This window comes from Tenrec ecaudatus, chromosome 10, assembly GCF_050624435.1.
Source record: "Tenrec ecaudatus isolate mTenEca1 chromosome 10, mTenEca1.hap1, whole genome shotgun sequence".
Classification (NCBI taxonomy): domain Eukaryota; kingdom Metazoa; phylum Chordata; class Mammalia; order Afrosoricida; family Tenrecidae; genus Tenrec; species Tenrec ecaudatus.
Window position 1 is genome coordinate 123,393,257 of NC_134539.1, and position 12,697 is coordinate 123,405,953.

Below are 12,697 nucleotides of genomic sequence, written 5' to 3' on the forward strand. Positions count from 1 at the left end.
ATAGAAAAAGATGGCAAACTCCCAAACTCCTTCTATGAAGCTAGTATAACTCTGATACCCAAACCAGGCAAGGATCCCACAAGAATCGAGAACTACAGACCGATATCCCTAATGAACATTGATGCAAAAATCCTTAACAAAATACTAGCCAACAGAATACAAAAGTATATAAAACAAATAATTCACCATGACCAAGTGGGATTCATACCAGGGATGCAGGGATGGTTCAACATACGAAAGACCATTAGTATTATTCGTCACATTGACATGAAAAAGTATAAGAATCACATGATAATATCAATAGACGCAGAAAAAGCATTCGACAACATCCAACACCAATTCCTGTTTAAGACACTAGCGAAAATAGGAATGGAAGGAAAGTTCCTCAAGACAATACAAGCTATATATGAAAAACCAACAGCCAAAGTCATAGTCAATGGAGAAAAGACTAACACAATCCCACTGAAAAAGGGAACCAGACAAGGATGCCCCTTGCCTCCACTCCTATTTAATATCGTGCTGGAGGTTTTAGCTAACAGCATAAGGCAAAGAAGTGACATCGAAGGTATTCGTCTGGGGAAGGAAGAGGTGAAACTATCGTTATTTGCAGATTATATGATTTTATATATGGAAAATCCCAAAAGTTCCACAGGGGGAGTACTGGAAGCAATAGAAGAGTTTGGCAGAGTGGCAGGATACAAGATCAACAAACAGAAGTCCATCGGACTGTTATACACATCGGATAAGACCACAGAAGAAGAGATCAAAAAGGTGGTACCCTTCACAATAGCCAAACACAAACTGAAATATCTAGGCATACACTTGACTGAAAAAACAAAAGATCTATATAGGGAAAACTATAGAACACTATTACAAGAAACCAAGAGCGACCTCAATAAATGGAAGAATATTCCATGCTCTTGGATTGGGAGACTTAATATAGTTCAGATGTCAGTTCTGCCAAAGGCACTATATAAGTTTAATGCTATCCCGATACAATTACCATCATCTTTCTTCAAAGAAATGGAAAAACTGATTACCAACTTCATATGGAGAGGGAAAAAGCTCAGAATTAGCAGAGAACTCCTCAAGAAGAAGGACACCGTGGGAGGGCTTGCTTTACCTGACTTTGGCGCATACTATGCAGCCACAGTTCTCAAAACTGCATGGTATTGGTACAATGACAGATACTCAGACCAATGGAAAAGAACTGAAAACCCAGAAATAAAAGCATCAGCATACACACAGCTGATCTTTGACAAGGGCCCCAATAAGATCAAATGGGAAGCAGATGCCCTCTTTAACAAGTGGTGCTGGAAAAAATGGATATCAACATGCAGAAAAATGAAGCAAGACCCTTATCTCACTCCATGCACAAGAATAAACTCAAGGTGGATCACAGACCTTGAAGTTAAACCCCAAACTATTAGGGCCATCAATGAGGGAATTGGGACCAACTTGAGAACTTTGGCGCAGGGAATACACAGGCTATCAGAAATAGGGAAGGACACAAACACAGAGGAGGCACAAATCGACAAATGGGATATACTGAAGATAAAACACTTGTGTACATCTAAAGAATTCACCAAGAGAGTAATAAGAGAGTCCACAGACTGGGAAAACATCTTTAGCAATGACACATCAGACAAAGGCCTTATTACTAAAATCTACAGTACTCTGCTAGCTTCCAAAAAGAAAAAAACCAATAGCCCACTTGAAAGGTGGGCAAAGGACTTGAACAGAAGTTTCACAGGGGCAGAAATCCGAATGGCCAACAAACATATGAGAAAATGTTCCCGATCTTTAGCCATAAGAGAAATGCAAATTAAAACAACAATGAGGTACCACCTGACACCCTCAAAGGTAGCCCAATTCAAAAAATCAGAAAGCAACAAGTTTTGGAGGGGCTGTGGGGAGACAGGAACTCTCATCTACTGCTGGTGGGACTGTAAGTACGTAGAGCCACTATGGAAATCAATCTGGCGATTCCTAAAACAGATGGAAATAGAGTTACCATATGACCCAGCAATCCCCCTACTGGGCATATACCCAGAAGAGGCAAGAAACAAACCAAGACCAGACATTTGTGCTCCAATGTTCATTGCGGCACAGTTCACAATTGCAAGGAGTTGGAAGCAACTCAAATTTCCATCAACTGACGATTGGATTAAAAAACTGTGGTATATACATACAATGGAATAGTACGCATCACTAAAAAGCAGTGATGAACGTATGAGGCACATAGCGGCATGGGAAGAACTGGAGGAAATCATGCTAAGCGAAGTAAGTCAGGCACAAAAGGACAAGTACAACATGAGTCCGCTGAAGTAAGAATTAAAAAAAAATTTTTTTTTTAAAGCAAAAGTGGCATAGGGAAAAAAGCTACTGTATACAAACATTTTAGGGGTGAAGACGGTGTAGTATGGAAGAGACCAGACCAAAACCAGGGATGTACATGGTAGACAACGGTGGAGGAGGTGGGGAAAGGAAAACAAAAGGATGAATACAAGGAAGAAAAGGGTAGTGGGGTCATGGGGCATTAATCCACCCAAGGGGAGGGTATTGTTTATATCTCCACAGGGAAAGTGGGACCAGACTTCAACCCAGTGTTGCAAGGTGTGAATGCCATATCCCGGCGTGGAGGAGGGAACCGGTGGAGAGGTCTGGGAGGCTGGCCCCAGAACCATAAATTAAGTGGATTCCTGCCCCTCCCCCAAAAAGAATTTGTTCCAAAGGACGACATTGACTCTGCAGCTATGGGAGATGGACATATTTGATCAGAGTACACGGGAGCAGATGAAGGGGCAGGAGGAGAGAGTGGAGCACAGCCTGGCCCACCAGGCCGTGGTGATGATGTTCCTGAGTAGAGCAGCCAGTCCACAGAGAGAACAACATGGCTGGCCCTACTATGAGACATGATGCCCCTCAGTGACTAAGGGCGATACAGGGGACAGCACCGGAGACACAGTGTGGGAATTGCACCTGACCTGATCCCACCACACCGAGGCAAATCACTGGGGGAGTGCAGCGGAACAGCAAGGGAATGGAGTGGCAAGGTCCCCAGGGAATGCTGAAAGTGGACTTTGGGGCCAGGGCGTGGTGCCCCAACAGACTGGACTAGAAAACACTCCTAAGGGCCAGCAAACAATCCCTGAACTAACTACAAGCTTTTCTCTTGTGAACTGTTTCGTTCTGTTCTTTGTCAGTGGTTTGTTTTGTTGTCTGGTTGTATACTGTTGCTTTGTTTTCCTCTGTCTAGTTTTCATGCATGTTAGTGACTCCACAGGTCTGTCTGAATAGGACAGGCTGGATGAACTATCTGGAGGAAAAACAACGGGACCGACAGTTCCGGGGGGACTTGGGGTGGGGGGGTAGGGGGGTAAGGAAGTGGTGTTAACAAACCCAGGGACAAGGGAAAAACATGGGACCCCAAATGGTAGAGAAGGGGGAGTGGCAGGCCTGGTGGGAAATGATCAAGGGTAAGGTTGCTTAGAGAAGAGGTATACTCTAGCCCAGGTGGCGATGAAGCGTGGTAGTAGGGCAGGAGGAATGTCAAGGGAGATGGAGGAAAGAGCTAGGAGTCAAAGGGCATTCATGGAGGTCTAGACAAAGACATGTACATGCAAATATATATAGGAGGATGGGGAAATAGATCTATGTGTCTATATTTATAGGTCAAGTATTAAGGTGGCGGAAGGACCTTGGGCCTCTACTCAAACACTCCCTCAATGCATGAATACCTTCTTTTATTAAATTGGAACTCTATGATGCTCACTCTCCCGACACAACGGCTGAAGCCAAAGTGGGTGAACAAGTAAATGTGGTGAAGAAAGCTGATGGTGCCCGGCTATCAAAAGAGATAGTGACTGGGGTCTTAAAGGCTTGAAGATAAACAAGCGGCCATCTAGCTCAGAAGCAACAAAGTCCACATGGAAGAACACACCAGCCTGTGTGATCGAGTGGTCCCAAAGGGATCAGTTACCAGGCATCAATGAACAAAAAATCATATCATTGACTGCACACCTCCATGATAGGATCGCTGAAGACAAATGGGTGCATAAGCAAATGTGGTGAAGAAAGCTGATGGTGCCCGGCTATCAAAAGAGATAGTGTCTGGGGTCTTAAAGGCTTGAAGGTGAACAAGCGGCCATCTAGCTCAGAAGCAAATAAGCCCACATGGAAGAAGCACACCGGCCAGTGCGATCACGAGGTGCCCAAGGGACCAGGTATAAGGCATCATGCAAAAAAAAAAAAAAAGATATAAGTGTGTGTATGTATGTGTATATATATATGTATGTGTATATGTATATATATATCATATTAAATGAAGGGGGAAGTGCAGAGTGGAGACCCAAGGCCCAAGTGTCGGCCAATGGAGATCCCCTCATAGAGGGATTTAGGAGAGGAGATGGGTTAATTAGGGTGTGAGGTTGTATCGATGAAGAACACAGCTTTCCCCCAGATCCTGGATGCTTCCTCCCCCCAACTACCATGATCCGAATTCTACCTTGCAGGGCTGGATAGGACAGAGGCTGTACACTGGTACATATGAGGGTTGGAGGTACAGGGAATCCAGGGCGGATGATACCTTCAGGACCAAGGGTGTGAGGGACGATGCTGGGAGAGTGGAGGGTGAGTGGGTTGGAAAGGGGGAACTGATTACAAGGATCCACATGTGACCTCTTCCCTGGGAGAGGGACAGCAGAGAAGGGGGGAAGGGAGACTCCGGATAGGGCAAGATATGACAAAATAACGATGTATAAATTACCAAGGGCATATGAGGGAGGGGGGAATGGGGAGGGAGGGGGGGGGAAGAGGACCTGATGCAAGGGGCTTAAGTGGAGAGCAAATGCCTTGAGAATGATTGGGGCAGGGGATGTATGGATGTGCTTTATACAATTGATGTATGTATATGTATGGATTGTGGTAAGAGTTGTTTGAGTCCCTAATAAAATGTAAAAGAAGAAAAGAGAAAAAAATGATTAGGGCAAAGACTGTACAGATGTGCTTTATACAATTGATGTATGTATATGTATGAACTGTGAAAAGAATTGTATCAGCCCCAATAAATTGTTTAAATAAATAAATTAAAAAGAAGAGCTGAAAAAAAAAAGATTGCATTTACTTTGTTCTGTAACCAATGCTCATGGAAGTGGTAGTCAAGAAATCAAACAACGTATTGCATTGGAGAGATTTGCGTTGTGATCTCCTTAGAGCAGTGGTTCTCAACCTTCCTAGTGCTGCTACCCTTTCATATACTTCCTCATGTTGTAGTGACCACCCTCCCCCAACCACCCTCCCCCAACGATAACATAATTTTTGTTGCTACTTCATAACTGTATTTTTGCTACTGTTAAGAATCAAGTGTGAAGACTGAGCATGATAGTGGGACAAGAGGAAAGTCAAAGGAAATAGAGGAAAGAGCTAGGAGGCAAAGGGCATTTATTGTGATCTAAATAAAGGCATGTACATATGTAAATATATTTATATATAACAATGGGGAAATAGATTCATGTGCATGTATTATATGTTTAGTGTTAAGGTAGCAGATGGACATTGGGCCTCCACTCAAGTACTCCCTCAATGCAAGAACACTTTGTTCTAATAACCCGGCATTCCATGATGCTCACCTTCCTGACACGATTGCTGAAGACAAAGCGGGTGCACAAGCTAATGTGAAGAAAGCTGATGGAGCCTGGCTATCAAAAGAGATAGCGTCTAGGGCAGGGGTCCTCAAACTATGGCCCCTGGGCCACATGCGGCCTGCCAAGGACATTTATCTGGCCCGCAGGGTGTTTTCACCCCATTTGGTTTTTTACTTCAAAATAAGATATGTGTAGTGTGCATAGGAATTTGTTCATAGTTATTTTTTAAACTGTAGTCCAGCCCTCCAGTGGGTCTGAGGCACAGTGAACTGGTCTCCTGTTTCAAAAGTTTGAGGACCCTGGTCTAGTGTCTTAAAGACTTGAAGCTAAACAAGCAGTCATCTAGCTCAGAAGCGACAAAGCCCATATGGAAGAAGCACACCAGCCTGTGCGATCACGAGGTGTCGAAGAGATCAGTTATCAGGCACCAAAGAACAAAAAAATCATATCATTGTGAATGAAAGGGAATGTGGAGTGGGGACCCAAAGCTCACCTGTAGGCAACTGGACATGCCCTTACAGAAGGGTCTTGGGGAGGAGACGAGCCAGTCAGGGTGCAGTGTAGCAATGATGGAGCATACAACTTTCCTCTAGTTCCTAAATGCTTCTACTCCCTCACCCCCCGACCCCACTATCATGATCCCAGTTCTGTGTTACAAATCTGGCTAGACCAGAGGATGTACACTGGTACAGATAGCAACTGGAAACACCGGGAATCCAGGACAGATGATCCCTTGAGGACCAGTGGTGAGAGGTGATACCGGGAGGGTGCAGAGAGAGTGGGATGTAAAGGGGGAACTGCTTTCATTAGTTTGTTAGCATTTATTGGGTCACTTATACATCAGTCATTGAAGAAAGCTGCTTCTGGCCCATTTGGAGCAAAGTGAACTAGAAATGAAGTAATAAGTGCTATATTACAGTCACATCTCAGGAGACCTGGAATAGAATTATAGTGTACTGACTTCAGTGGTCACAATCTAATAAGGGAACAAATATTAAATAAGTGGTTATACTTGAGGTGATTTAAAAATAAGTATGAGTAGAGAGAGTCCTGTGGAAATTGGAAGAAGAGCAATTGCTTAAAAAAAAATTGTAACAATTCTGCAGTAGGGATTTAAACTTTTTAATCCCCAGAAAGTATCTTCCATGTAATCCTGAAATGTTAAACAGAAAGCAGTGATACTTAATTGCATTCACCGGCAAGTTTTACCTTTATATTTCTTACTCATTTTTTAGTCTTACCTTATTTTTTTCTCACTGATATTTAGTGAAATCGAATATTTATTAGCATGCTTCCTTTGTGCTTTTCTCTTTTCTAAAAGGTAGTTTGTAAGAATTTTGTTTGAGTTAAAACTGTTAGCCCTTTTCATAGTTATTGGTAGTTTATCATGTTTTTTACTTTTAATATAGAAAAGTTCAAAATTATTAGCATCTTAATTCTTTGGTCTTTTAATATCCTTTACTGCTTTTTAAGTTTAGACGTTCTTGATTTATAATTTAAGTATGAATCTATCTTTTTTGGTTTTGTGCTTTTGATTTTGCATTTAACTTTTTATTGATCTGGAATATATATTTATGTACCTCTTATTTTACAGGATGGAAATGGAGTTGTTCGTGGCTACTACTTATCTGTCTTTTTGGAACTCTCAGCTGGCCTGCCTGAGACGTCCAAGTAAGATAACGTAATTAAATTATAGACATGCCTTCATAAGAGTCTAGTGATTACTTTTGTCATTGCTGTGTTGTTATATCTGTTTTAATGTTCCTTTGTATAAATCTCTAGTGTGATGGCATAGAGTAGCCTGGGTTATATAGATATTTTCTGATTTAGAAATAATGAGATATTTCAAATTTTTAAAATAGTTGACTTTAAAATAATACGAAGCCTTTTAAATAATTAATATAAACAACCTTTGTAATGAGACTGTATTTGACAAGGGATATTTTGGGTTATTTGAGGATGGCATTGAAGGTTTTTTTTTTTTGTTTTTAATTTAAGCAACCAGTAGTACTTTCCTAAAGGGGGTGGTGCAGATAATCTAGCATTAGGCTGCTACTAACTGAAAGGTTGGTGGTTTGAACTCGAGAACATCAGAAGAACTGCTGTGTGATCTGTTTTTGAGAGATCACAGCCTTGAAAACCCTACGGGTGGCAGTTCTTTCTGAAACACATGGGTTTGCCATGACTTAGAATCAACGTGATGAGAACTGGTAAGTAAGGTTGTATGTTTTGATAGTTAATTCTGTTCAACCAAGAATTTTAGTTGGAAAAAAACAAAAATAAAATAAGTAAAAAAATTTTAGTCGGAATATTCAAATGTAAGGTTTTAGTTATAGAAAATTGGAGTTGAGGTTCCATGTGACTAATGTACATGGATTAATTTTCATATTTAATAGCAACATAGATAGTATATCTCTATCATAACCCTATGTCTGAGGAAGGTAAAAGAATGATCTTTCTTCTTCAACATTGTGTTCCTTCCCAAACAGCTTCTTTTTTCAGAAACTTTTTTATTTGAAAGTTTTATATGTACTTGATCCTCAGTGTACTTAAGCACATATATTAATGGTTTTTTAACCGAAGTTCTCAAGATTCTTGACTGTTCTATTTATTTGTCTTTAAATGGAAATAGTGTTGCCATTTTGAGCAGAAATCTTATTTTGTGACAATTTGATATTTGTGTGAATATTAAGTATTTTTCGAAAGCTGATGGTGCCCGGCTATTAAATGAGATAGTATCTTGGGTTTTAAAGGCTTGAAGATAAACAAGTGGCCATCTAGCTCAGAAGCAACAAAGCCTACATGGAAGAAGCACACCAGCCTGTGTGATCACGAGGTGTCGAAGGGATTAGGTATCAGACATCAAAGAACAAAAAATCATATTGTGAATGAGATGGGGAGTCCAGAATGGAGACCCAAAACCCATTTGTAGGCCACTGGACATCCCCTTCCAGAAGGGTCACGAGGAGACGAGCCAGTCAGGGTGTGATGTAGCAAAAATGAAACATACAACTTTCCTCTAGTTCCTAAATGCTTCCTCCCCCCCTCTCCCCACTATCATGATCCCAATTCTATCTTACAAATATGGCTAGACCAGAGAATGTACACTGGTACAGATAGGAACTGGAAACACAGGTCATCCAGGGCAGATGATCCCTTCAGGACCAGTGGTATGAGTGGTGATACTGGGAGGGTGGAGGAAGGATGGGTTGGGAAAGGGGGAACCGATTACAAGGGTTTACATATAAACTCCTCCCTGGGGGATAGACAGCAGAAAGGTGGGTAAAGGGAGATTCCGGACAGTGCAAAATATGACAAAATATTAATTTATAAATTATCAATGGTTCATGGGGGGAGCGGGGATGGAAGGGAAAAATGAGCTGATGCCAGGGGCTTGGGTGGAGAGTGGATGTTTTGAGAATGATGAGGGCAATGAATGTACAAATGTGCTTTACACAACTGATGTTTGTATAGATTGTGATAAGAGTTGTATGAGCCCCTAATAAAAGATTAAAAAATTATTTCTCTGAAAATTTTCCCCATGTTTTGGACTTTGGAGTAACTACTTCAATGAAAGATACTTAATTGCTTTTTAACCTCAAAAATATTATATCCTCAGTAAGTAAATAAACCTAACATAGTTCAGAAATACCTAAAACTTTAGAACTATGCCCGATCTGGGTCTGGAATTCAATATACTCCCATAGTAACCATACAGTAGTAGTGGCCAGGTCTTGGCTTCTAAACACCATATTCTTAAACCAAAGGGGCCAAGGCATTTTGGAGCCACGATTAAACCTGGAACATCAGAAAGCAGGGAAATGCACTAAAAGAAGAAAATAATAGGATCCTAGTGATAAATATAACTGACTGAGGAAACAAGGTCAGTGGACAACTCTCTTTATAGAAGAAATCCAGTTAATAAAGACAAGTCAAAACTGAAAAATTGTGAACGGATGGGATTAAAATAAGCCATGACAACTGAATGCAAGGGGGGAGTATCCTAGATTGAATCTTGAAATAGAAAAGGGACATTAGTGGAAAACGGGTAAAATCTAAAGAAAGTCTGCAGTTAATAACTTTATGCCACTGTCAGTCTTACTGTTTTGACAATTTTATGTTCATGTCAGATATTAACATGAGAAGGTTGGGAAAGTCTGTGTGACAGCTTTGTGTTGCCTTTGCAGCTCTTTTGTAAGTCTCAAGTTATTTTAACATAGAAAGCTGAAAAGCAGATGGCGGCCTGCTCGGGTGAGTAGTGGAGGCTGGCCTGGCAGCCATGGACTGGTTCTTGGGGGTCAGTTGCCTCCTGGAGATCGATGAGACCTTGGTGATCCAGTGGCATGCGGTGTGCATCTGTGATGGCAATGAAAAGTGGAGTAGTGGATGTTTCTGCAAGGAATTCAGAACCCCTAATTACACTGGGGATAGAGCAAAAATACTGGGCCCGGCCATGGCTGCCTTCTTGCTAGGAGAATTCCATAACTGTAAACCAACCCTAGCTCAGCGGGAGGTTTAGATGGTCCCTTCTGGGAGCCCAGATAGATGATAAAACCCATACCTGGAGAAGGAAGAAGTTATAAGTTGATGCTGGGACCCTCCTCCTTAGTACACATTGACTGATTAGGAGAGATCAGAAAAGTCATGAATGTTGTATGGCCATTCATCCTTCTTTGTCAGTTTCTGTTCATTGAAGAACAGGCAGCTGGAATTGGGAAAATGCCAAAATAGTGGCTCATCTTCACCCCGCTCCACCTAGCCAAGAACATGGTCCCATTCCCGAGCAATAAGAATTTCTACATGACATTTTCCTTCAAAGAACATGGCTACATTGAGTTTTATAGGTGCTTATCAGAAGAAATGACCCAGAGAAGATGGGAGAATGTGCTGGTTTCTCAGTCATTACAAGCAATGGAGGGTCCCAGCCAGGGAGAATAAGGGCTGTAGGAAGTAGAGGCATTGACAGGAAACTGGAAGAAAAGAGAACAACAGACGAAACAATTTCTGAGGCCTTTGAAGACCTCAGCAAGCTCATGGTCAAGGCAAAGAAAATGGTGGAGTTATCAAAATTAATTGCTAATAAAATTAAAGACAAGGGAACATCACAGAAGATGAGACCTTCGGGATTAACTCCTACTTGCTGAGCGTGGGGAGAGCTAACCCAGTAAGCAGAGAAAACCATAGCTCAGGCACACAGTACCACATGGAGCTGGCCAAACAGCAGGTGCCTTTAGAGGAGCAATTCTCAACCTGTCGGTTGCCACCCCTTTGGAGGTAGAATGACCCTTTCACAGGGGTAGCCCAATTCATAACAGTAGCAAAATTGGAGTTATGAAGTAGCAACAAAAGTAATGTTATGGTTGGGGAGGGGGTCACCACCGCATGAGGAACTAACTATTACAGGGCCGCAGCATTAGGCAGGTTGAGAACCACTGCTTTAGAGGAATGAGGGGGCATAATGTCATTAACAGGCGTGTCCTGCCTAGTAAACCACACTCAAGGGATGGGGTTGCGCTCACCTGAAGATTTAGTGAATGCCTGCAAAATGCTGGGTGCCCTGAAATTACCTCTCAGACTCTGAGGCTTTGATAATGGCATCATGGTGATTGAGCTTCAGTTGCACAAGGAAGAGGAAATGGTGACCTCAGTCCTAGAGACGGTTTCAGAAAAAGGATCCTTAACATCGGAAGAGTTTGCCAAGCTTGTGGGGATGTCTATCCTTTTTGCCAAAGAAAGAGTGCTTCTTGCTGAGAAGATGGGCCACCTTTGTCAAGATGACTCTGGAAGGGTTGCAGTTTTATCCCAGTGTATGACCCAGGGCTAAGGGTTTCTTTCGTATTTAAACTAGCTCTCATGCATAGACTTGCACCATGGAGAGGTTGTGCTTGGTGTTGAGCTTAGAGCTAAACCTTGAGAAACCAAGAATCCACTGGGCTTTTGTCCTGTAATATTAAAAAAACAACCTCTTAATTCCTTTCTAAATATTGTGGTCTAGGAAGCTTACTAAGAATCACTTACAGGAAAACAGATGAATGGATTACCAGAATAAATTTGAAACCATGCTGTGGCGGGACCAATAGTGAACTTGCAATTTGGTGGATTATAACTTGATCTAGCGCCTTTCAAAGAAGGGAATTTAGCTCGGGGCAGGGATAAAAAAGGAAAGTTGCATCCTTGGGCTGGTTGGACCATCACTTTGGGGTGACTGAAATTCCCTGAATTATAAACTAGGTATCCTTCTGTGTCTAATGTTCCTGTTTCGGGGTCCTCATGGAGTAAGTCCTGTACCTACAGGGCAGAGTTAAGAACATGGACCGCCACAGCTAACCGCATCATGTGGAGTCGGACTCCTCCTCTCAGCAGACCAAATAAAGCACTATAAAAATTTTAAATAAGATAAAAAGCACATGACCTTTTGAAAAGAATATTTACTTAATACAACAAATGAAACTATTCATAATGTCTTCATTGGCTTAGTTTATTTAGATTAATCATGCATTACATTAGTTTATAAATGTTTTAATTCTTACTGGTTTTTCAAGGTTGACATTAAAGAAAATTGCTTAGTTGAGCAAAAACTTTATGCAAATATGTAATCGGTAGGCAGCATGCACAATGTCCCCACGAAGAAGTAATTTTCAGAGACTTGTTCTGTACTGTATTTTATTGAACATGTTAGTGAAAGAGGTATAAATTGATGAAATTCTGAGTTTAGAACTATTATAAAATCTTTAAAAATTGAAGTCAGCGGTTTAGATTCTTTAGAAGAGACAAAATTCAATGATACTATCATGTGCATTCACTTTTTATTATTGTAACAAATTCCCACGTAATTATGGCTTTAAGCCATACAAATTTATCTCTGCTACAGAGTTCAGAAGTCTAGGTTGGTACTACTGGTTTCTCTGCTTTCAGTTTAGGAAGGTTGAAATCAAGATTTCAGAGGTGATATGAAGAATCTTCTTCCGAGCTCATTCAGGCAGTTGGCTCACTCCAATTTCTTGCAGTTTGAAGGGCTAAGGTCCTTGTTTTCTTTCGGTTTGCCACCTCTG

The 12,697-nt window shown here is 41.4% G+C and overlaps 1 protein-coding gene and 1 pseudogene across 5 annotated transcripts in view; both read left to right on the forward strand.

Annotated features, from left to right (window-relative positions):
- Positions 1-12,697, forward strand: part of TRIM37 (tripartite motif containing 37) — a 122,862-nt gene that overhangs the window by 48,766 nt on the left and 61,399 nt on the right. For all 5 annotated transcript variants that reach the window (XM_075561521.1, XM_075561519.1, XM_075561518.1 and 2 more), the window contains exon 12: positions 7,240-7,316. In XM_075561521.1, the coding sequence (XP_075417636.1) occupies positions 7,240-7,316 (77 nt within the window). The remainder of the gene's footprint in view (positions 1-7,239; positions 7,317-12,697) is intronic.
- On the forward strand, positions 9,925-11,458 carry LOC142460227 (vacuolar protein-sorting-associated protein 36-like; annotated as a pseudogene).